Source organism: Mizuhopecten yessoensis, unplaced genomic scaffold, assembly GCF_002113885.1.
Source record: "Mizuhopecten yessoensis strain PY_sf001 unplaced genomic scaffold, ASM211388v2 scaffold3453, whole genome shotgun sequence".
Taxonomy (NCBI): domain Eukaryota; kingdom Metazoa; phylum Mollusca; class Bivalvia; order Pectinida; family Pectinidae; genus Mizuhopecten; species Mizuhopecten yessoensis.
Genome location: NW_018405052.1, coordinates 603,476 through 629,521, shown reverse-complemented (window position 1 = coordinate 629,521; position 26,046 = coordinate 603,476). Strand labels below are relative to the sequence as shown.

Below are 26,046 nucleotides of genomic sequence, written 5' to 3'. Positions count from 1 at the left end.
GTGTCCGGGGGAGTAGTTAACAAGTAGTGTCTGGGGTAGTACAGTACCAGTTGTGTCTGTGGTAGTACTGTACCAGTAGTGTCTGGGGGAGTAGTTAACCAGGAGTGTCTGGGGTAGTACTGTAACAGTAGTGTCTGGGGTAGTGGTTAACCAGGAGTGTCTGGGGGAGTACTGTACCAGTAGTGTCTGGGGTAGTAGTTTACCAGTAGTGTCTGGGGTAGTACTGTACCAGTAGTGTCCGGGGTAGTAGTCTACCAGGAGTGTCTGTGGCACTACTGTACTGCTAGTTTCTGTGGTGGTAGTAGTTTATTTACCAGTAGTGTCTGTGGTACTACTGTACTGGTAGTTTCTGTGGTGGTAGTAGTTTATTTACCAGGAGTGTCTGTGGTACTACTGTACTGTTAGTTTCTGTGGTAGTAGTCTATCAGTAGTGTCTGTGGTACTACTGTACTGGTACTTTCTGTGGTAGTAGTTTACCAGTAGTGTCTGTGGTAGTAGTTTACCAGTAGTGTCTGTGGTAGTAGTTAACCAGTAGTTAACCAGGAGTGTCTGTGCTAGTACTGTAACAGTAGTGTCTGGGGTAGTAGTTAACCAGGAGTGTCTGGTGTAGTACTGTACCAGTAGTGTCTGTGGTAGTAGTTAACCAGGAGTGTCTGTGCTAGTACTGTAACAGTAGTGTTTGGGGTAGTAGTTAACCAGTAGTGTCTGTGGTAGTACTGTACCAGTAGTGTCTGGGGTAGTAGTTTACCAGTAGTGTCTGTGGTAGTAGTTAACCAGTAGTTAACCAGGAGTGTCTGTGCTAGTACTGTAACAGTAGTGTCTGGGGTAGTAGTTAACCAGGAGTGTCTGTGGTAGTACTGTACCAGTAGTGTCTGGGGTAGTAGTTAACCAGGAGTGTATGTGGTAGTACTGTAACAGTAGTGTCCGGGGTAGTAGTTAACCAGTAGTGTCTGTGGTAGTACTGTACCAGTAGTGTCTGGGGTAGTAGTTTACCAGAAGTGTCTGTGGTAGTAGTTAACCAGTAGTTAACCAGGAGTGTCTGTGCTAGTACTGTAACAGTAGTGTCTGGGGTAGTAGTTAACCAGGAGTGTCTGTGGTAGTACTGTACCAGTAGTGTCTGGGGTAGTAGTTAACCAGGAGTGTATGTGGTAGTACTGTAACAGTAGTGTCCGGGGTAGTAGTTAACCAGTAGTGTCTGTGGTAGTACTGTACCAGTAGTGTCTGGGGTAGTAGTTAACCAGGAGTGTCTGGGGTAGTACTGTACCAGTAGTGTCTGGGGTAGTACTTTACCAGGAGTGTCTGTGGTACTACTGTACTGGTACTTTCTGTGGTAGTAGTTTACCAGTAGTGTCTGTGGTAGTAGTGTACCAGTAGTGTTTGTGGTACTACTGTACAGATAGTTTCTGTGGTATAAGTTTACAAGTAGTGTCTGTGGTACTACTGTACTGGTTGTTTCTGTGGTAGTACTGTACAGATAGTTTCTGTGGTATCAGTCTACCAGTGTTGTATGTGGTACAACTCTACCGGTAGTTTCTGTGGTAGTATTCTATCGATAGGTTTTGTAGTAACGCACTGAATAAAATATATCTCAAAATTCAAATACTCGCGAATAAGTTATTATTAATACAATGTATTGAATGTATCTACGATGATTCCCAGCAGAGACGTAAACTCTGTTTACAGTTCAGTAATCAGATTGTCGAGTGACATGCACGGATTGAGCTGACAAACATTGTTATATAATGTAACATGAGATTTGTAAGCTCTATAGTTACATAATTGAGTTTAAACGAAGACAGGTTTTCAAGTATTTGTCATGATTGTCTGGATATGCATTATGTGCACAACAATACATGTTTTACGTATCGACCAGCAACTGTAATTGTACACGATGTACAGGCCTGTTAAAACACAACTTCAATATAATGCACCAACAGTCTACTAAAACAACCCATTAAAACCAATTAAATACGACTATAAAGGGGATTTCACATTAGCTTACACATTGCACAAAGTCTGTATTTGTGCAACAACAGATAACCGACAGATGATCAGAGACATGTTTCTCACTGGATAGTCTGTCCAATTAAAACACTTCGATGACTGTGATTGCACGTATTATATTACATGCTTGTATTATCTTTCCATTGAAACTCTGTCTCAGTAAAAATTAATCATTAATGAAACAATGAACCCAATACTGACACCATTTAAAGACATCACGTGGTTATTATATAACATGTATTCAAGTTTATTTAATACATTTCTTGTCAGTAAACTGTTATTAGTAGCAATAAAGTCATAGTACAAATATGTATGAAAGTAATGCTACCTGTAGCTCTGCTATAAGCTGTATTATACCAGGTTAGGTAGCTCAGAGTTGGGGTATTATAGTACCGACTGTCGATCTCAGAGTTGCATTAGTCAGGAGCATGTTTGATTTTGCCTGTATTATTTTTAACATATTTAATGGAAATACCGTATTATTAGGAACACAATTGATTGGTTGACCATATTATTAGAAACACAATTGATTGGTTGACCGTATTATTAGGAACATAATTGATTGGTTGACCATAGCATTAAGAACACACTTGATTGATTGACAGTATAATTGGGAACACATTTGATTGGTTGACTGTATAATTATTAGTATAATTGGGAACACATTTGATTGGTTGACTGTATAATTAATAATTATACAGTCAACCAATCAAATGTGTTCCCAATTATACTGTCAATCAATCAAATGTGTTCCATAATTATTATGGAACACATTTGATTGATTGACAGCATAATTTGGAACACATTTAATTGGTTGACTGTACTATTTGGAACACATTTGATTGGTTGACTACATAGTTGAGAATACATTTGACTGATTGACTGTGTTTTAAGTTTACCGTGGTGTGTGTGACGAGGTTTTGATTATTGAATGATGATGCTTTTTAATGAGTTTATGATGAGGTCCCAGAGAATGTATACGGAGATCTGTGTATCCGGAAACCCGGACGAGTTGATGGATAATTTCCCTGCATAGACATGTTTATGGTGGCAACGAATCTCTGCCATACATTGATTGACGAAAATCTTGGGACCAAAAAGATTAAGTTCATAGTTATTTCCAAGAGAGCTGCACCGAAACCAGGAAGGAAATTGAAGAAGACTATTAATGAAATTTATCGTAGAGATATAATTTTATTAAGAATTGCATTTCAGTAATTGAAAAGTCCATACTTTTAGGCGTGACTTTAGGCGTGACTTCGAAATAGCCTTGTTTTAATACATTTGCGTTGATCAAAACATGGGAGATCAAACGAGTGGCCTGCACAGATATAGACAATCACGTGACAATCATGGAATTAAGTTTAGAACAATACTGAAGATGTAGTGTTATTACCACGAAGTATAAAACTAGATCTATATCGACTGCCTTACTAGTATATACATATATATATGTCTTGTTTAGTATTCTTTTCCGCTAACATAAATGGACAGATGATTGACACGTCTGTCAGCACCAGAGGTGCTCGTACTGTCACCGCACTGAACGACACTCAGTGGTCAATGAGAAACAGTCGCCGTGGTGACGGGTGGCTGGTCACCTCCAAAGTCACTGTGGACGAGTGGCCGGGACAGCCGGATGTGTGACCAATATTCTTTAGCTGTCTTTGCCACCTCAAACACAGAGGTCATCTGTGAATCAGATTGGTATTTCGTGTGTAGTATGCTGCCAGCGTTACATCTGGGCCAACGAAATGTTGCCCTCGTTTTATTCTGTAATTGAAAAGGATCATTGGAAGGAGGCTGTCAAGTTGAGCATTTCACATTTCCTCTTACATTGATTTTCTTACCACATTTCCTGTAGCGGCATGAGATAGCACAACAATCTGAAGCATGTCATGTAATGGTTAAATAATGATGGTTTTTGATAAAAAAAAAAAAATGAGAGAGAGAATGTGTTGATGATGAGTAAGCCAGCATGGTCTGTACTTGTCCGAGATATCGGCAGTAACAGACCTGCCCGATCACTATCCCTTCCATCCGTCGCCCCAGCCTCCCCCCTCAGCAGCCCTCTATCACCAACAACCGACCTTTATCTACCGGGAGGTGCTGATTTGCTACATTTCACGTTTCTTCAACAGTTCAGGATTTTACTTCCCAAGATCGGGAGAAAGAGCTTCATGCTGTCAGTAGACTATAGTTAACGTTATATCAGAACTTTTCACCAAAGAGAGCCACACATAGCCTATTATACCTAAGGGAGTTCGGACAAAGAACACATGCTTTACGCGACTGGTTGTAATTACTACTAAGTATCTGTCTTGGAAATATATTCTCCAAGGTCAGCGGATATGTATTGATAAGTAATAAAAATTACCTAATAACCCATAGTAATGTTTGAAATTACCCCCACCATAACCTATACGAAGACATTACTATTCTTTCATCAACACAACGTCACCTTTCCTCCATTACTCCAAGGTTACTTCATTACATTACACAAAACTACCCTTCTTACATTTAGCGAAGTAGCCCTTCTTAAATCAGACCAAGGTCACCTTTACGTCATATCAAGGTCACCATTTTTATATCAGACCAATTAAGGACAAGGTCACTCATCATGACTCAAACCTAATTTTCAACTGTCACAGAATTGATATAAGATGTCATTCCAAGTAAAGAGAATTAATACATGTTTACAGTATGTAAAATCTCACCTTTTATTGAGACCTGAAAAAAATCATTATACTTGAGTCTTTATACTTCTGTTATTACAGGACCCCCTGTTCAGTGATGAGGTGGACATCAGGATGGGCTACAAAACCAGGAGCATACTCAGTATGCCAATCAAGGACTGTGCCGGCAAGGTCATCGGGGTCGCGCAGGCTGTCAACAAAAGTAGCGTCGAGAACGAACCCTTCAACGAACACGATGAGAAGGTATACCATGGTGGCTGTGTCTTGATTGTCCTTCCTTGGTTATATTAAAAAAAATCCTTTGGCTACACTGTTTTCATAAAGGCTGGGGACAACAGAATTTTCACATATAAGAAGGTCTTCATTTCCTAAAAAATAATAGTTTCAGAAAACGGTTTTCCCTGGTAATTGGATTGCAGACTCCAGTAGAACTACCTGTTCCTGGCCAAGTTTTACAGCATGACAAAGCAGTTTTACGTTTTGCTGAGAGCTTGAGTTTTGGGACACTCCAGAGACAACAGTAGATTAAAATAGGACCCTACTACAAAAATATACAGAGGTGAGTTAGTAGGGAAGGTTGACCCAATCAGTCGGAGAGCCACACAATGGGCAGGTTACAACAGCAAGGTCAGACCAAGTCAGCTCTAGGTGTTGAGGGCCACCGTTACACAGATTACTCAAGTTGCCAGAAGGTACAAAATGTGATTTTAATGAGAGTTCACTGTGCTACATTTCCACTGCAGTTTGTCTGCCTGCCAGACTAATAATTCCTTCAAGCTTGTCGGGTAATTGATATCAACTTTGCCTTGACGTCATAGTAAACCTCATTGTTCAAGTCTTGGATTACTAATGGGATTACTATAAAGGTAGTAGATGATTTGCACTTTTGTATGGTGCACCACTGACCTCTACCATCAATACACAGTCTGTGTCATGTCCAGCCACTAGTAGGGCCAAGTGGTTAGTTCGGTGCAGGTTGTCAGAACATTTGAAGGGCGTAGGCAGAAGGGCAGTTTGTGTGTGTGTGTGTGTGTGTGTGTGCGCGTGCATACGTGCGTGCATGCATGCTCAAAGTCTCAGATTCAGCATACCTTATTGATTAAAGATATAAATATCTACAAAAAAAGGAACTAATTAATTCTGCAATATTTGCATATTATTTTCAACATTTCACTAGTTAAGAAATTGTGAGATGCAGTGAAAAATCTGATTTCTCGTTTAAGCTGTAATGCTAGCAGAACTGACAACAGGAGAGGTTAATGTTTTCCAGGCCGTTACCATGACAATGCTGGAGTCGGTTGGGATTCTAAATCAAATATGAAATATGAAATTTCAATATCCTGACAGCTATTCATTAATAACAGTTGCTGGATATCATAACAAAATAATCATTATAGCTATCAAAATAAATTAAAAAAAATAAGCGGGTTGGTTAAAAACTTGAACAAGTGTTCTCTGTGATGGTAATTGCGAGTTGCGTGTACAAGGTGTAAGACATTGACGTCATACGCCTTATTAGTGCAGTCATCTTAATACTCGTACATAATCCGTCTGAGCCAATGGTCGCCCTATCCTGCACCAGTCACAGAGCTACCTCCCACTGGCATCTGCTGGATCGTCTGGTTTAAAATAAACTTCCATTTTATGTGAAGCTTAAAAAACCTTAGAGTGCCTAAACCATAGTGAATGCTTCATTTATTAATATTCCTTAATTCATAAAATAACAACCTAAAATAAAAAGCAGTCAGGAAATAATAAATTAGGGAAATAGTTTAAGAGTCATTTCATGTAAAAATTAGGAAAAACAAAGTAGTTCATTTAAATACTTAAAATTCTATTTCATTAATGATGAGGAAAACATTTCCTTTAATCGTTTTGCACCATGTCTACACTCAACAGTCTCATGTCTACACTTTACTGTGTCGGGTCTACAAGTTACTGTGTCAGGTCTACACTTTACTGTGTCAGGTCTGCACTTTACTGTCTAAGGTCTACACTTTACTAAAGTCTACACTTTACTAAAGTCTACACTTAACTGTGTCAGGTCTACACTTTACTGTCTAAGGTCTACACTTTACTAAGGTCTACACTTTACTGTGTCAGGTCTACACTTAACTGTCTAAGGTCTACACTTTACTGTGTCAGGTCTACACTCAACAGTCTCATGTCTACGCTTTACTGTGTCAGGTTTACACTTTACTGTCTAAGGTCTACACTTTACTAAGGTCTACACTTAACGGTGTCAGGTCTACACTTTACTGTCTAAGGTCTCCACTTTACTGTCTAAGGTCTACACTTAACTGTCTAAGGTCTACGCTTTACTGTGTCAGGTTTACACTTTACTGTCTAAGGTCTACACTTTACTAAGGTCTACACTTTACGGTGTCAGGTCTACACTTTACTGTCTAAGGTCTCCACTTTACTGTCTAAGGTCTACACTTTACAGTCTAAGATCTACACTTTACTGTCTAAGGTCTACACTTTACTGTCTAAGGTCTACACTTTACTGTCTAAGGTCTACACTTTACAGTCTAAGATATACACTTTACTGTCTAAGGTCTACACTTTACTGTCTAAGGTCTACACTTTACTGTCTAAGTTCTACACTTTACTGCCTAAGTTCTACACTTTACTGTCTAAGGTCTACACTTTACTGTCTAAGATCTACACTTTACTGTCTAAGGTCTACACTTTGCTGTCTAAGGTCTACACTCAACAGTCTTAGGTCTACACTTTACTGTCTGTGGTGTACACTTTACTGTGTCAGGTCTACACTTTACTGTCTAAGGTCTACACTTTACTGTGTCAGGTCTACACTTTACTGTCCAAGGTCTACACTTTACTGTGTTAGGTCTGCACTTTACTGTCTAAGGTCTACACTTTACTGTGTCAGGTCTACACTTTACTGTCTAAGGTCTACACTTTACTGTGTCAGGTCTACACTTTACTTGTAAGGTCTACACTTTACTGTGTCAGGTCTACACTTTACTGTATCAGGTCTACACTGAACTGTGTCAGGTCTTCACTTTGATGTCTGAGGTCTACACTTTACTCAGGTCTACACTTTACTGTCCAAGGTCTACACTTTACTTTCCCATGTCTACACTTTAATGTCTGAGGTCTATACTTTACTGTGTCAGTTCTACACTTAACTGTGTCAGGTCTTCACTTTACTGTGTCAGGTCTACACTTTACTGTCCGAGGTCTATACTTTACTGTCCGAGGTCTATACTTTAATGTTTGAGGTCTACACTTTACTGTCTGAGGTCTACACTTTACTGTGTCAGGTCTTCACTTTACTGATCAGATCTACACTTTACTGTGTCAGGTCTTTACTTTACTGTCTGAGGTCTACACTTTACTGTTTGAGGTCTACACTTTACTGTGTCAGGTCTTCACTTTACTGTTTCAGGTCTACACTTTACTGTGTCAGGTCTTCAATTTACTGTGTCAGGTGTACACTTTGCTGTGTCGGGTCTACACTTTACTGTCCAAGGTCTACACTTTACTTTCCAAGGTCCACACTTTACTGTGTTGGATCTACACTTTACTGGGTTAGGTCTATACTTTACTGTCCGAGGTCTATACTTTACTTTGTTAGGTCTACACTTTTCTGTCCAAGGTCTACACTTTACTCTCCAAGGTCCACACTTTACTGTGTTGGATCTACGCTTTACTGTGTTAGGTCTACACTCTACTGTGTCAGGTCTACACTTTACCGAGTCTGGCCTACACTTAACTGTTTGAGGTCTACACCCACTGTTTGAGGTCTACACTTTACTGTGTCAGGTCTACACTTCACGCTCTGAGGTTTACACTTAATTGTCTGAGGTCTATACTTTACTTTGTTAGGTCTACACTTTACTTCGTTAGGTCTACACTTTATTGAGTCTGGCCTACACTTTACTTTGTCATGTCTACACTTAACTGTGTCAGGTCTACACTTTACTGTGTCTGGCCTACACTTTAATGTCAAAGTGCTTAAGTTTACTGTCTGAGGTCTACAATAAACTATCTTGGGTCTTCACCTTGTCCTGATCTACACTTTGTTGTCTCTAATTTATGCTTTACTGACTTTTGGTCTAGGCTTTACTTTTTAGATATTGTTTAGTAAGGATGATACTTGCATGTTGATTGTCAAAGAGAAATGTTTTAGTCTGGCTTCCGGCATTAATTTTTTTGTAATATGGAGAGCGTTTACAAAAAAAATAGACACAGAAAAGATAGCTTTTTGTCTTAACTCTGTTCAAAATTGTGCCATTATAAATAATCAAAGGGGACAGAGGAGAATAGATGATATGTATAAAGATAATCAGTCCAATAAAAAATTTCACTGGAATGAAAACCAAGCAGTTAAAGCAAATGTGAAAAGCACTGGAGATAGCTTCCAGCACAAACAGGCTAACGACAAGGTTATTCCTTAAAACTTCACTCCTTTCATTTCCTTCAAACCGAGATGTGTGAAGCTAATTGTGAGAGTGTAGGCCCATCACCAAAGGTTAATAATCCAAATAAAGACTGATGGATCACAATGCTACATCAGATATCAGATCGCTTTTTTGCTTCTGTTACGTCATCCTCAGATAAGTTGCATGTGCTGATGCAGTAAGTGGTACTGAGTCTTTAAATGAAACATCACAATTCAACGACACTCCTACCCATTCACTGATACTTCACCGACTTGAGTCATCAATTGGATGCTAGAAATTCAAATGTCAAGCTCGTTGATCTTGGAACACCTCACATCTTATCTCATTAAGGAGGCAAGTTGGCAAGATACATACATTACTGTTGTTTAAAGCTAGGTACTCCTGTATGCCAGAGCTTCAAATGTCAAGGTCATTGATGTCAGAGCGCCTCACATCTTCTCTCCTAAAGGAGGCAAGGTGGCAAGATCGGTACCTTACTGTTGTTATATATGTTGGCTATATGTGACAAATTGATATGGTATATACCTAATAAATTAACTTCCCATATCAATTATTATATTGTTGTTGTTTCTTGGAAATGACATTGGATGTTTATTTTACAGGTATTTGGGTATTACCTGGCATTTTGTGGAATTGGATTGAAAAATGCTCAGCTTTATGAAAAGTCACTTCTGGAAAACAGAAGAAATCAGGTATTGCTATAAATTTACTTAACACTATTTCAAACTATTCCATAATACATTTTAATTTAAATCATTTGATAAGATTGGTATGAATGTTTTAGCTCGCCTGACCCAAATGGGGAAGTGAACTTTTGCATTTCCATAGCATATGTCTGTTGTCTGGTGCCAACTTTCCTTTAAAAATGCTACTTCTCCAGAGCAGCTGAAGAGAATTTCACGAACTTTGGTCTGAAGCATCATTAGGCAAAGAGGACTTAACATAATTGTATAAAATGAGGGTGTTTCCCTTCAGGACAGAGAGTAAGAGCCCGATAGGGAGATTACAGGTGGATTAATTTAAAATCCAACACCTTCAGTATGGATACAGGAATTTTAGTATAAATTGGTCTGGAGCATGCATGGGCCAAGAGGACTCAAGGTAAATATATGATGTCTATAGAAAGATGTGGTAACATCATGATTTCCATTGAAAGGTGTACTGTTTGAAATGAATGACATGAACTTGTTGTCACAGGTACTACTGGACCTAGCCCGTGTTATATTTGAGGAGCAGAGCAATGTGGCCAATCTTATCTACAAGATAATGATGCACACACAGTCCCTTTTGCAGTGTCAGCGTTGTCAAGTGATGCTGATCGAAGACCTGTCCAAGGTAAGGTTCCATACCACTGTGTCCATCCTGATATTGTGTCCCGCTTGTAGTCCGTACACCAGGCCAAACCGTGGTCAAGTTACTTGTTAGCTACGATAAATAGTACTGTCACAGCTTGTAATTCGTTATTTGGTAGCTAGGATAGTACCATCACAGCTTGGTTAGAGAAATGTCACTGCTTTCATAATGTTGTCATTAACTGCTTAAGTTAGGTAAGAATAATTTGTTTGTACTGTTAAAACAATTTTCTTTAAATAAAAGATTCTAGATTAAATCTGATCATACATTGAATATGTGAAAAAACAGAATAGAAACTGTCTGATAAACGAGTTGTATTGTACTAACTGAGGATTGAGACTTATATTGATTTTATATTTATTTCAGCTAATGTTATTTATGTTCTCTATGTAAGAAGTGTAATCCCTTTGTGGAATAACAATCACTTTTGATCCTTGAATCATTTACTAAAGCCTCAACTATGAAGGTCACATGAGTGGGCTTTGTTTCCTAAAGAGCTGTGTTGCCTAGGCTACAGCAATGTTCATCAAATCCACATTGAAAGTTATAAAGATCGTGCTAAGGAAATAGGAATAAAGCATTATTTCAGGCTAAGAGATGAGACTTCAGTTTGCATGCTCCATTGCCATACGTTATGAGTGTTGTAGTAATATCTGTCTAGTTTTAGACCCAGTGGAACACAATATATTGGTCACATTGACGGGACAACCACCTAATTGAGTGGTGTATAGAGATGGACTATCATCTAATGTGAAAGGACTGGGGAATTTTCTGTCTGTTGCGGTTGGGACTCATAGATAGTGGCTTGGAATTGGGAATTGTCAGCGATATTTGAGGTGGTGGCTTACCAGGACATTCTATGGGGAGTTTTCCGTACCTATCAGGGACTCCTTTTATATCAGTTGAGTTAGAGCTGTCTATAATCACCTATGGGAAATTTCTGTGTCCGTTGAGGTGAAGATTCACCATGAAATCCTACAGGGGAATTTCTGTGACTACTGAGGTTTGGGTTAACTACGATAGTCTATGAGATATTTTTGAGGTTGTGGGCTCTCTATCATCATTTATGAGGAATTTCTGTGACGGTTGAGGTAGGGGCTCATTACAACAGTCTACGAGGAATTTTCAGTGACCGTAGAAGTCAGGGCTCACTTTTGCTGACTTTGAAGCATTTTCGGGGCCTGTTGGCCTATTGATGTGGCAGCTCATTAAAAGCTTGCAGTAACTGAGGGAGTGCTCCATCATGTTGCCAACCATCAAGCCCGACAAGACAGATCAGGTGTAGGAGGAAACAGAATCAATCATTTGGTGTGAGACCCCCTGAAATTAGCTGCCCATCAAATGAATTGTTATTACTTTCCGTGCCTGATATGTTGTCATGTGTATCCTTGACAGCCATCTTAACTGGCAATCAGCCCTCATAGCTTGTACAGATTTTACTTCACACCCCGCCCCACAGTCACAATTAAGCAGTGTGCTTGATGGCTTAATTAAGACATAAGGCTTGCTCACAAAGACTTCATAGATGTCGCGTGCATGAGTTGTACCATTTAGCTGGTGAAGTGTATATGTCAGGTGTAGGTATAATTAGTCAACTGTTATTAGTGGCAGTAATAACAGGGTGTGGAGTAGTTGGCAGTGGAGCATGTAACGTCCTCATCAACCATGACATGTCACACAAAATCCTTATTCTGCTACAAATATTTTCGCAGTTGTCTCCCTTTTTTTCTTTTTCTTTTTACATATATATAAATATATCTGTGCCTGAAATACTGATTTCTTCCTTGATTTATTTCATGTCACTAAGTGAAAACAAAAGTATCTGAATACATATGTTGTGAGCATGACACACCTGCAGACACATTCCTATCGTGCTTCCATGTTAATATGTAGACCTATCTAACCCTCTGTCACACAACCCAGTACAAAGGCTGGCCAAAATACAGTCAATTTGTAACTTGTTAACAAATTCAAATTTTGTTTACTTTTATTATTTTGGGGAGGTAATAATCGTGAATTTACTTAAACATGATACAAAGCATTCTTATAAATAAACTTTATTTTAGTATTATGACTCTGTTTATTTTTCCTATTTTTATTGTACATGTAAAAACGTCGTAAATTCAAATATGACTGTGATGTTGTATAGGTGGTAGAAGTATGGTAGCGGCTGTACTGGTGTGTGACAGAGATCAGGCTTGTTCTAGCCGTTGGACTATACCTATAGATAGTGTGTGACAGAGATCAGCCTAGTTCTAGCCGTTGGACTATACCTATAGATAGTGTTTGACAGAGATCAGGCTTGTTCTAGCCGTTGGACTATACCTTTAGATAGTGTGTGACAGAGATCAGGATTGTTCTAGCCGTTGGACTATACCTGTAGATAGTTTGTGACAGAGATCAGGCTTGCTCTAGCCGTTGGACTATACCTATAGATAGTGTGTGCCAGAGATCAGGCTTGTTCTAGCCGTTGGACTATACCTTTAGATAGTGTGTGACAGAGATCAGGATTGTTCTAGCCGTTGGACTATACCTGTAGATAGTTTGTGACAGAGATCAGGCTTGTTCTAGCCGTTGGACTATACCTATAGATAGTGTCAGGCCTGCATGGATATTAATGGTTGATACATGTTTGCTTCTTTTTAATTTCAGGACAAAAACAAAAAGCTTACTATCAAAAAAAGCATGGTGAATATTACACAATTTAATTTTGTCGATGCTCACTCAAACTTTGACTTATCTCACTAGTGTATTCTGTATGTGCACTTTAACAGTAGTGGGGCGGTACCTACGCCGACATTATTAGTACAGGTGTGTGGCTATAACGGCACTAACTAGTGGTATACATGTATAACTGCACTAACTGAAGTAGTACTTAGTCTAGTTGAGATCTCTTGTTTAGAATGAGTTGGTTTGCATCATTATGATGAGTCACATTTTATACTATTATGTATTTATTTTCTACTAGTATCTGTTAAAGTAGTTTTAGAATTATGCGAACAGTCTTTTGCATTAGATTTTAATACTTAAAATGACTTTATCTAATTCTGGAAATAGGACGGGAGCTTGTTTGTTTATTGATGATGGATTGGTTTGATTACTAACATTAACACCAGCTTGATAACCAATCATGTACCCTGTTATGTATTGGTGATGGAATTGATTGGTCACTTAATCTAGCCCTGGTTGCCAATCATATACCCTGTTATGTATTGGTGATGGAATTGATTGGTAACCTTGATCTAGACTTGGTAACCAATCATATGCCTTGTTATGTATTGGTGATGGAATGGATTGGTCACCTTGATCTAGCATTGGTAACCAATCATATATCTTGTTATGAATTGGTGAAGGAATTGATTACACAACTTATAAACTATACCATTAGCTGTGGTAATCAAGCATGAACTATAGATCTGTATTAAACAAGAGGCCCAGATGGCCTGTATCGCTCACCTGGAAATGTTAGCGAAATTGAAGTGTACATGTATTACATGGTTAGTCAAAGGTTATATTTATATGCAATTGGACAAAATCCTGCATTCCTAAAGTATAAGGAGGATTTCAAAATTTGCTATGTTTCCCCTATCGGGGTCTGCCCCTCTGCCCCCAAGGGGGTCATCCCATCATTGATACAAGATAAGGTCCCCTTCACCCAAGGGGGGTCAGATCAACCATTTATTCAAATTGTTTCCCCTTTACCCAAGGGTGTTTCATACCAAATTTGGACAAAATCCTGTCATTCCTACAGAAGAAGGATTTAGAAGAATTTGTTATGTTTCCCCTATTGGGCCCCACCCCTCAGGCCCCAGGGGGTTCAAACCCACCATGTATACAAAATTGATTTTCCTTCCAAATAGGATGCTACTGTTCAAATTTGGTCAAAATACCTTCATACTAATGGAAGAAGAAGGATATTAAAGCTATTCCTCTATATCCCGTAATGGGCCCCATCTCTCTGCCCCTAGGGGGGGTCAGACCAAATTGGAATGAAATCCCTTAACCCCCTATTGGGCCCTGCTTGTCTGCCCCCGGGGGGGGGGGGGGGCACACCCGCTGTTTATACAAAATTGAGTCCCCTTAGCCGAAGAATTCTTGAGAATAAATTAGAATGAAATCCCTTTATCCCTACAGTAGAAGAAGAATTTTAAAGGTTTGACCTCTATTTCCCCTATTGGGCCCCGCCCCTCTGCCCCCAGGGGGGCCAAAGCCACCGTTGATGCAAAATTTAGTCCCCTTTGCCCAAGAAAGCTCCAGGTTAAATTGGTATGAAATCCCACTGGTAGAAGAAGGATTTTCCCTTAATCCCTACGGTAGAAGAAGGATTTTAAAGGTAATACTTCTATTTCCCCCTATTCGGCCACGCCCATCTGCCCCCAGGGGAGCAACACCCACCGTTAATACAAAATTGACCCAAGGATGCTCCAGACTAAATTAGGATAAAATCCCTTAATCCCTATGGTAGAAGAAGGATTTTAAAGGTTTTACCTCTATATCCCTTATTCGGCCTCGCCCCTCTTCCCCCAGGGGGGCCACACCCACCATTTATACAAAATTGAGTGCCCTTGGCCCAAGGATGTTCCCAACCTAATCTAGTTAAAATCCACTTAGCCATTCAGGACAAGTAGCGTTTTAAAGAAAAAGTTGACAGACGGACAGACGACGGACAACGGAAGGACGACGGACGCTGCACCATGGCATAAGCTCACTTGCTCTTCGGGGAGGTGAGCTGAAAACCAGTGATGTTTGAGTGTGTATATTGATATTAAAAATTGAATCAGGTGAAATATTCCATATAGAGTTACACCAGCAGAAATAGATCTGGGTTCATGGACAGATAGACCATACATCATTGATGAGCTCTTAAAGTTGTGAATAAAACATCAGCTGATTATCTTCTGTAGACGGATTACTGGTTTCCAAAACCTTATTTTAACTCTGCAAGTCAAATTCTTAGAATTTAATCTTTTTATATTTTTATCAGAAACAAAATCATGCACAACCTTTAACATCGTTGCTTAACAATCCAAAAGAAATCTGATCAATGTTTTATTGTCTTTCCATGTTGTAGGAACCACCTATTTATTTCAATTCAGTTTGCAGTAGTGCACGGTTATTCAGTATAGCTGTCAGTCCTGGTGAGCATGTTCTATCTCAATACATGTACAGCTCCTTGCCATTCTACAGCATTGAATAGAGTCTCCCATAACCAAATTGCCCCAGGTTTCAATAACGTAGAGCTGGGTACTTTGATACCACATTGATACTGCTGAGTAGGATAAGTTTTGTCTGTAAGTGAATATCTACATTGGATGGTTTAAAACCCCAGAACAAATCAGGTTTTACATTGATATACAACACAGCAGCTCCCAGAGGGAGGTCAATATTCATGTCTCTTGCAGTGCCTTGAAGATGTATTGGAGACACAGTTATACCATACAAGTCACTAACACTGATTCTTGAGATCTGTCTGAAAACCGCTTCACATAGATAAAAGCTGCCAAAGCTAATTGTAGGGTCCTGCTATTTATACTTATTCTCCTAGTTTAATGATCAGTGTAGGATGCTGTTTTCCTTTTAATCTTATGATAAGTGTCAGGTGATGTGTAAGGTGCTGCCATCCATAGTGTTATAAGTTTAAGGTGCTGCCATCTATAGTGTTATAAGTGTAAGGTGCTGCCATCTATAGTGTTATAGGTGTAAGATGATGTGTAAGGTGCTGCCATCCATAGTGTTATTGGTGTAAGGTGATGTGTAAGGTGCTGCCATCTATAGTGTTATAAGTGTAAAGTGCTGTTTAAGGTGCTGCCATCTATAGAGTTATAAGTGTAAGATGCTGTGTAAGGTGCTGCCATCTATAGTGTTATAGGTGTAAGGTGATGTGTAAGGTGCTGCCATCCATAGTGTTATAAGTGTAAGGTGCTGTGTAAGGTGCTGCCATCTATAGTGTTATAGTGTAAGGTGCTGTGTAAGGTGCTGCCATCCATAGTGTTATAAGTGTAAGGTGCTGCCATCTATAGTGTTATACATGTAAGGTGCATTGTAAGGTGCTGCCATCTAAAGTGTTATAAGTGTAAGGTGCTGTCATCTAGAGTGTGATGATAAGTGTAAGGTGCTGCCATCTATAGTGTAATATGAGTTAGGTGTTGCCATCTAGAGTGTGATGATTGTAAGGTGCTGCCATTTGGAGTGTGATGATTGGAAGGTGCTGCCAGCTAGAGTGTGATGATTGTAAGGTGCTGCCATTTAGAGTGTGATGATTGTAAGGTGCTGCCATCTAGAGTGTGATTATTGTAAGGTGCTGCCATTTAGAGTGTGATGATTGTAAGGTGCTGCCATCTAGAGTGTGATGATTGTAAGGTGCTGCCATTTAGAGTGTGATGATTGTAAGGTGCTGCCATCTAGAGTGTGATGATAAGTGTAAGGTACCAGTGCTGACATCTAAAGTTTGGTGATAAGTATAAAGTGCTGCTACCTGTATTGTGATGATAAGTGTGAAGTGCTGCCATCTACAGTTGGATGCCCAGTGTAAGATGCTGCTACATATAGAATGATGTTATATTGATTGCTTTCCAAAGTAAAGATATTGTTTCTGTTATATGAAGGTAAGTTATCAGGCGTAAACCTTATTTGATTTAACATTTCTTCTTATACATACACTAATCAGATAACATTTATATCATGAATATCAATGACGATTTATAAAAGACAAGTTAGTCTGTATATGTGAATCAAATACTATTTTGGCGAAGAATGTCTTAATGCCAGATAAAATTCTTAATATAGAAATAACTACCAGCACAACTATAAAGCTTGCCTTTTAGACCCTGCGTATATCTACATGTATGTACATTGGATCCTGGCACATTTGATTCCATATATGTTATTGTATCCCTACACCAGCCCTTACCAGACTATCCATTAACAATTAATTAGGAAATAATTAGTCATCTGAAACCTAAACATTCTACCCAGAGCATTATTGGTTTTGTAGACTAATTCTTCAGCTATTTTGACAAAGCTGTGTATTTCAATAACAAAGCACAGGACCTGAGGATGTCAGCTGTAGTTTCCTTATTCATCCCGATCTTTATTGCAGCTTAGGGTAATGTTCTGTGCCATGTTGTTGTTATCTTGGCTCTTTATTGTAAGTGAAGGAGCATTAAACGGGATACATTAATATCTATAGAAGCGTTTTATAGAAATCTTCTGTAGATGTTGTGTACACTTTTATCAGTTTTAGCTCTATACCTATCTTCCCTCTGCCAATGCAAATCATTCTCTACTACACTTCATGTGAAGATAAAACATTGAGTAATCCTATCATGGTGTCCAGCTTCAGTTTGTTGTATGTAATAATAACTATAGAAGTTTAATCTGTAAAAAATCCTGTCCACTAAAATTCAATGGTCCGATCCCTTGTTTGTAAATGGATTGAATGATAACTCAGATGGATCTCAAACAATACAACTGGTCACAGAAAGCACACTTCAGGACACTTCAGAACCACAATGTGATTAGTTTTCTGTGGTTAATTTTCTATCAAAGAGGCTAGGTTTTAACTAACTCGTTGTATCACACCAGATTGTCAATGTTGTTTCTGTGTAGAGAACAGCTGTATCACACCAGGTTGTCAATGTTGTGTCTGTGTAGAGAACAGCTGTATCACTCCAGGTTGTCAATGTTGTATCTGTATAGAGAACAGTTGTATCTCACCAGGTTGTCAATGTTGTATCTGTATAGAGAACAGTTGTATCACACTAGGTTGTCAATGTTGTATCTGTATAGAGAACAGCTGTATCGCACCAGGTTGTCAGTGGTGTGTCTGTGTAGAGAACAGCTGTATCGCACCAGGTTGTCAGTGTTGTGTCTGTATAGAGTACAGCTGTATCACACCAGGTTCTCAATGTTGTGTCTGTGTACAGAACAGCTGTATCACCCCAGGTTGTCAATGTTGTGTCTGTATAGAGAACAGCTGTATCACACTAGGTTGTCAATGTTGTGTCTGTATAGAGTACAGTTGTATCACACCAGTTTGTCAATGTTTTTGTCTGTATAGAGTACAGTTGTATCACACCAGGTTGTCAATGTTTTTGTCTGTATAGAGTACAGTTGTATCACACCAGTTTGTCAATGTTTTTGTCTGTATAGAGTACAGTTGTACCACACCAGGTTGTCAATGTTTTTGTCTGTATAGAGTACAGTTGTATCACACCAGGTTGTCAATGTTGTGTCTGTATAGAGAACAGTTGTATCACACCAGGTTGTCAATGTTGTGTCTGTGTAGATAACAGCTGTATCACACTAGGTTGTCAATGTTGTGTCTGTGTAGAGAACAGCTGCATCACACCAGGTTGTCAATGTTGTGTCTGTGTAGAGAACAGTTGTATCACACCAGGTTGTCAATGTTTTTGTCTGTATAGAGAACAGTTGTACCACACCAGGTTGTCAATGTTGTGTCTGTGTAGAGAACAGTTGCATTAGCATCATGCCCTGTGATACAGAATAGATAGCTATACACTCAGCTATATACATTTATTGTATTGTATATGTCACACAGAACAGTCAGCTATATATTGTATGTTGTAAGTCACACAGAACAGTCAGCTATATATTGTATGGGATATGTCACACAGAACAGTCAGCTATATATTGTCTGGTATATGTCACCCAGAACAGTCAGCTATATATTGTATGTTGTAAGTCACACAGAACAGTCAGCTATATATTGTATGGTATATGTCACACAGAACAGTCAGCTATATATTGTATGTTGTAAGTCACACAGAACAGTCAGCTATATATTGTATGGTATATGTCACACAGAACAGTCAGCTATATATTGTATGGTATATGTCACACAGAACAGTCAGCTATATAGTGTATGGTATATGTCACACAGAACAATCAGCTATATATTGTATGGTATATGTCTCATAGAACAGTCAGCTATATATTGTATGTTGTATGTCACACAGAACAGTTGGCTATAGTATGGCCTCTGTCATTCAGTACACTCAGCTATATATTGTACAGTGCTGCTAGAAAATAAAATTCCACTATATATTTGCAGTTAAGACCTTTTTCTATTGTGATTGATTAGCACTTCATTAAATGGTTGTGTTTGAACATGAACACTTTATCTTTCAGGGCATATTTTCTCAGGTGTTTGATCTGGAGAATACAGATTTTGACAACAGTGATACATTTAATAGAAATTGGTAAGTACTAACACCCAAAACATGTATTGACACTAGTGACACACATAAATTGCATTGACACACCAACTGGTAATGATTAACATATATCAATTGCATTGATACACAGATAGGTAAGTTTTGACACACATCAATTGTATTAACACACATAACTGGTAATTTTTGTACACATATAAATTGTATTGACACTATTGACACACAAAATTGGTAAGTTCTGACACACATAAATTGTATTGACACTATTGACACACATAATTGGTAAGTTTTGACACACATAAATTGTATTGACATTATTGACATACATCCATTTCATTGACACACCATCTGGTAATTATTGACACTTATTAATTGCATTGACTCACAGATTGGCAAAGTATTGACACATCAATTTTATTGACACACAAACTTTTATTGACACACATAATTGATAAGTTTTGACACACTGAACAGTATGTTCTGTCAAATACAGATTGGTACATTTGTGAGTACTGACATACAGATTTGTGAGTACTGACTTACAGATTTGTGAGTACTGACACACAGATTTGTGAGTACTGACATGCAGATTTGTGAGTACTGACATACAGATTTGTGAGTACTGACTTACAGATTTGTGAGTACTGACATACAGATTTGTGAGTACTGACATGCAGATTTGTGAGTACTGACATACAGATTTGTGAGTACTGACATACAGATTCGTGAGTACTGACATACAGATTTGTGAGTACTGATTAACACCCTCTTGTTTGAAAGTGAGAACAGGGATTTCTGGTGTTCTGTTTTTAAAACATACAGATTTGTGAGTACTGACATACAGATTTGTGAGTACTGATTAACACCCTGTTGTTTGAAAGTGAGAACAGGGATTTCTGATGTTCTGTTTTTAAAACTCTGATATAATTGGCTGTGAAACGTGAACATTCTCCTTAATTGTGGAAACACGACAAATGGCAAAGTGTTGATCAGTGCTGAAGTCAGCAGCAATTTTTTCAGTGGTAGGAGATATTTTAAGTTTCAGTTGACACTAATGAGCTCAGTGTCAAAAAAAAAATCTTTTTTACTTTATCATTCTCTGAAAAGTCAGAAATTCAATTATTTTAGCAATTTGCAAATTGCCCAGAGCAGGTGAAGCGAATGCCGTTCATGTAATTGTGGGTTAAGATCTGTCTTAAATCTCCCGTAAATAGCTGGGGGCTTCTCGCTAGCTTTGACTACCAGAGATCACCTGCAATCCTGTCCATTACATGGCCAAGTCCCGAGTCAGTGACAAATTGCCCCCCTTTGTCACCCATTGTTGTTATGCTTTCACTTGCAGGCCTGCCGAGCCAAGGTTTCCAATACATATAGGAATCTCCGGCCATGTAGCCACCACAGGGGAGGTAGGTATACATGAGGATTGTGTTAATTCAAATTTAAAGTAAAAGTATCAATAAAACTATATCTAATAAAGAGCAAATTCGACACAGTTTCACTTAAATGCTTAGCCACAATTGTTTTGTAAAAATGGGCATTAAAGCATATAATATGGATCATGTTGAGATAAAATAAATGACCAAGAGTAATTGAGACAATGTTTATATTCAATTATAAAGATTCCTGTTGTCATGTTGTTTAGAGGTATAAATTGAATTGCTGACTGACAGTGCACCAACGCTGGCCATTGAATTAATTGGCTTATGTTAGATAAGGCTTAGTATATGACCTGTCAGGGTCAGGGGTTGATGAACTGTATTTCATGCCTATTTGCACCTGATAATGATTTGATATGATATTACACTGTATCCATGTTATTTGTCAGTCCCAGATCAGGTCTTTGAGCTGGCCACACGTCTATGTTAACCCTTGAGGACTAATACAACATTTAACAGGGTTAGGGAAAGTTAGGTTATCGAAAGACTTTGAAGGTAACAGATCAATAACTGGTTCAAATATCAAGACGGACCTAAATGGAGGCACATGTAGAGATTTATCTGGTCAACATTGATAGTTCATCCTCAGTAAAGAGTGTGTGACAAGACCTCTGTTGGTCAACCTTCAGTAGGGTATATCTGACCAGTCCTGTATTGGTCAACCTTCAGTAGAGTGTATCTGACCAGTCCTATATTGGTCAACCTTCAGTAGGGTGTATCTAACCAGTCCTGTATTGGTCAACCTTCAGTAGGGTATATCTGACCAGTCCTATATAGGTCAACCTTCAGTAGAGTGTATCTGACCAGTCCTGTATTGGTCAACCTTCAGTAGGGTGTATCTGACCGGTCCTATATTAGTCAACCTTCAGTAGGGTGTATCTGACCAGTCCTGTATTGGTTAACCTTCAGTAGGGTGTATCTGACCAGTCCTGTATTAGTCAACCTTCAGTAGGGTGTATCTGACCGGTCCTATATTGGTCAACCGTCAGTAGGGTGTATCTGACCAGCCCTATATTGATCAACCTTCAGTAGGGTATATCTGACCAGACTTCTATTGGTCAACCTTCCGTAGGGTATATCTGACCCGACTTCTGTTTGTCAACCCCCCCTAGGGTATATCTGACCAGTCCTGTATTGGTTAACCTTAAGTAGGGTGTATCTGACCAGACTTCTGTATGTCAATCTTCAGTAGGGTATATCGGACCAGTCCTGTATTGGTTAACCTTAAGTAGGGTGTATCTGACCAGTCCTATATTGATCGACCTTCAGTAGGGTGTATCTGACCGGTCCTATATTGGTCAGCCGTCAGTAGGGTGTATCTGACCAGACTTCTATTGGTCAGCCTTCAGTAGGGTATATGTGACCAGACTTCTGTTTGTCAACCCCCCCTAGGGTATATCTGACCAGGCTTCTATTGGTCAACCTTCAGCAGGGGATATCTGACCAGACCTCTGTTGGTAAACCTTCAGTAGGGTATATCGGACCAGTCCTGTATTGGTTAACCTTAAGTAGGGTGTATCTGACCAGCCCTCTGTTGGTCAACCTTAAGTAGGGTATATCTGACGAGACCTCTGTTGGTCAACCTCAGTAGGGTATATCTGCCCAGACCTCTGTTGGTCAACCTTAAGTAGGGTATATCTGACGAGACCTCTGTTGGTCAACATTCAGTAGGGTATATCTCTCCAGACTTCTGTTTGTCCACCTTCAGTAGGGTGTATCTGACCAGACCTCTGTTGGTAAACCTTCAGTAGGGTATATCGGACCAGTCCTGTATTGGTTAACCTTCAGTAGGGTGTATCTGACCAGACCTCTGTAGGTCAACCTTCAGTAGGTAATATCTGACCAGACTTCTGTTTGTCAACCCCCCCTAGGGTATATCTGACCAGTCCTGTATTGGTTAACCTTAAGTAGGGTGTATCTGACCAGTCCTATATTGATCGACCTTCAGTAGGGTATATTTGTCCAGACTTCTATTGGTCAGCCTTCAGTAGGGTATATCTGACCAGTCCTATATTAATCAACCTTCAGTAGGGTATATCTGACCAGACCTCTGTTGGTCAACCTTCAGTAGGGTGTATCTGACCAGCCTGTACTGCTCAGAGATTGAAGCACTGATCGAGCCTCACATCATATTGTGCTGAGACAGTGATTACGCAGAGAAGATTACTGATGTGCTATAAATAAACAAATATAATCAATCTTGTTCAGGCTAACTCACATTACTTCAATTATCGACAATCAATCTAAAACAATCTACTGTAAAGTATTTGCATGCAATTTGTAACTGTGTATTGCTAGACCATTTATTGTTCGTGATTTGAAAGTATAACCTTAAATTGAATTAACATTATCAGAATCTCCTAGTAAAAACCGCTAAAGACAGACACTTGACAAATACCTGTTATAAACCAGATCACTTAAAAAATTCAGTGTTTAATGTATCATTGTGAAAACCATGACTGTAGTCAAATACTTCAAACTTTTTTCCAGACACTCAATATTCCTGATGCTTCGAAGGACAAGCGTTTTTACACAAAGGTTAGATATTCATAGCTCTCCAAAAAAAAAAAATGTTGTAAGTTTCATAATTTTCAATTTATTTCATCCTGATAATCTTTTATTGTTAATGAATATAAGACAACATTGTGTCTATTTTATACAGGTGGACTGTGTTCTAGTAACACTAGGAAGGTATTGTAACCTTGTATAGCTATAAATAGCTTTCTGTTTTTATATTTATCAGGCGGCTGGTTCATTTCATTTACACAGTAATATTTAATGTAAACCATTGTCTATCAGCCTCCTTCAGAAGAACCCCAGTGGTAGTAAAATCTGATGTATGTATTTTCAGGCAGACGAAGAGAGCAGCTTTGTAACGAAATCCATATTATGCATGCCAATCAAGAATTCCAGTAACCGTGTTATCGGAGTAGCCCAGTTGACCAATAAACTGGATGCCACTGCCTTCAACAAAAACGATGAAAATCTATTTGAAGTGAGTTTTTCTAATTTATTGATGAATTAATGTTAAGACGTCCACAGTCAACATCTATCTCAAGGCCCTTTCTTGCTATTTGTGCTATTTGTGTCAGTGCAAAATACAATATCAATACATACATGTATATCATTTTCATTTTAGAAATGTGAAATGTACTTGACAGTAATATGGAGTGTGAGATGACTTGTTAGAAATATGAAGTTAAAGTGTACTTACCATATTAGAAATATGAAGGGTACTTGTCAGAAAAATACGAAATGTGTATTGACTTGTTAGAAATGTGTATTGTACAAGTTAGAAATGTGTATTGACTTGTTAGAAATGTGTATTGTACAAGTTAGAAATGTGTATTGTACATGTTAGAAATGTGTATTGTACAAGTTAGAAATGTGTATTGTACATGTTAGAAATGTGTATTGTACAAGTTAGAAATGTGTATTGTACATGTTAGAAATGTGTATTGTACAAGTTAGAAATGTGTATTGTACATGTTAGAAATGTGTATTGTACAAGTTAGAAATGTGTATTGTACATGTTAGAAATGTGTATTGTACAAGTTAGAAATGTGTATTGTACATGTTAGAAATGTGTATTGTACAAGTTAGAAATGTGTATTGTACATGTTAGAAATGTGTATTGTACAAGTTAGAAATGTGTATTGTACATGTTAGAAATGTGTATTGTACAAGTTAGAAATGTGTATTGTACATGTTAGAAATGTGTATTGTACAAGTTAGAAATGTGTATTGTACATGTTAGAAATGTGTATTGTACAAGTTAGAAATGTGTATTGTACATGTTAGAAATGTGTATTGTACAAGTTAGAAATGTGTATTGTACATGTTAGAAATGTGTATTGTACAAGTTAGAAATGTGTATTGTACATGTTAGAAATGTGTATTGTACAAGTTAGAAATGTGTATTGTACATGTTAGAAATGTGTATTGTACATGTTAGAAATGAGAAGCATAAATACAAGTTCGAAATGTGTATTGTACATGTTAGAAATGTGTATTGTACATGTAAGAAATGTGTATTGTACATGTTAGATTGTGTATTGTACATGTTAGAAATGTGTATTGTACAAGTAAGACATGTGTATTGTACATGTTAGATATGTGTATTGTACATGTTAGAAATGTGAAGCATGAATACAAGTTAGAAATGTGAAGTGTACTTGTTTGAAATAGGATCTTACTACAACTCATATATACTAAGTGAGATATGTACATTTTGAATTTACCCGGTAATTGTCATGGAAATATGACAATGATTGCAAATTGAATACCAAACAAGAGCACCCTTAAAAAAATCAGGAATGTCTTCTTTATTGTTATTTACCCCTTCCCTCTGTCAGTTATAAATATTTGTTGATTTGTAGGCGTTTGCGATTTTCTGTGGAATGGGGATCAACAATACTCAGATGTATGAGACAGCAATCAGGGCAATGGCCAAGCGGAGGATCGCCCTCGAGTGTCTCTCCTACCACGCAACTGTACCAGCAGACGAGGCTAACAAACTCAAGGTTGGTATGTCCATAGCCCCACCCCCTCCCAAATGGTATGTCCATAGCCCCATCCCCTCCCAAATGGTATGTCCATAGCCCCACCCCTCCCAAATGGTATGTCCATAGCTCCACCTCCTCCCAAATGGTACGTCCATAGCCCCACCCCACCCCAAACAATATGTCCATAACCCCATCCCCTCCCAAATGGTATGTCCATAGCCCCACCCCAACCCAAACAATATGTCCATAACCCCATCCCCTCCCAAATGGTATGTCCATAGCCCCACCCCCTTCCAAATGCTAGGTCCATTGCCCCACCCCCTCCCAAATGGTATATCCATAGCCCCAACCCCTCCCAAATGGTTGATCCATAACCCCACCCCCTCCCAAATGGTATGTCCATAGCCCCACCCCTCCCAAATGGTATG

General features: G+C 38.7%; 1 protein-coding gene across 2 annotated transcripts in view; it reads left to right on the top strand.

The window, feature by feature from the left end:
• LOC110447521 (dual 3',5'-cyclic-AMP and -GMP phosphodiesterase 11-like) overlaps nucleotides 1–26,046 on the top strand; it is a 92,668-nt gene that overhangs the window by 46,956 nt on the left and 19,666 nt on the right. The window contains exons 2-10 of one of the 2 annotated variants that reach the window (XM_021493286.1): nucleotides 4,782–4,943; nucleotides 9,733–9,822; nucleotides 10,328–10,465; nucleotides 13,136–13,171; nucleotides 19,634–19,704; nucleotides 21,020–21,083; nucleotides 23,604–23,651; nucleotides 23,965–24,108; nucleotides 25,493–25,636. In XM_021493286.1, the coding sequence (XP_021348961.1) occupies nucleotides 4,782–4,943; nucleotides 9,733–9,822; nucleotides 10,328–10,465; nucleotides 13,136–13,171; nucleotides 19,634–19,704; nucleotides 21,020–21,083; nucleotides 23,604–23,651; nucleotides 23,965–24,108; nucleotides 25,493–25,636 (897 nt within the window). The remainder of the gene's footprint in view (nucleotides 1–4,781; nucleotides 4,944–9,732; nucleotides 9,823–10,327; nucleotides 10,466–13,135; nucleotides 13,172–19,633; nucleotides 19,705–21,019; nucleotides 21,084–23,603; nucleotides 23,652–23,964; nucleotides 24,109–25,492; nucleotides 25,637–26,046) is intronic. The other variant, XM_021493287.1, reaches the window with a different exon arrangement.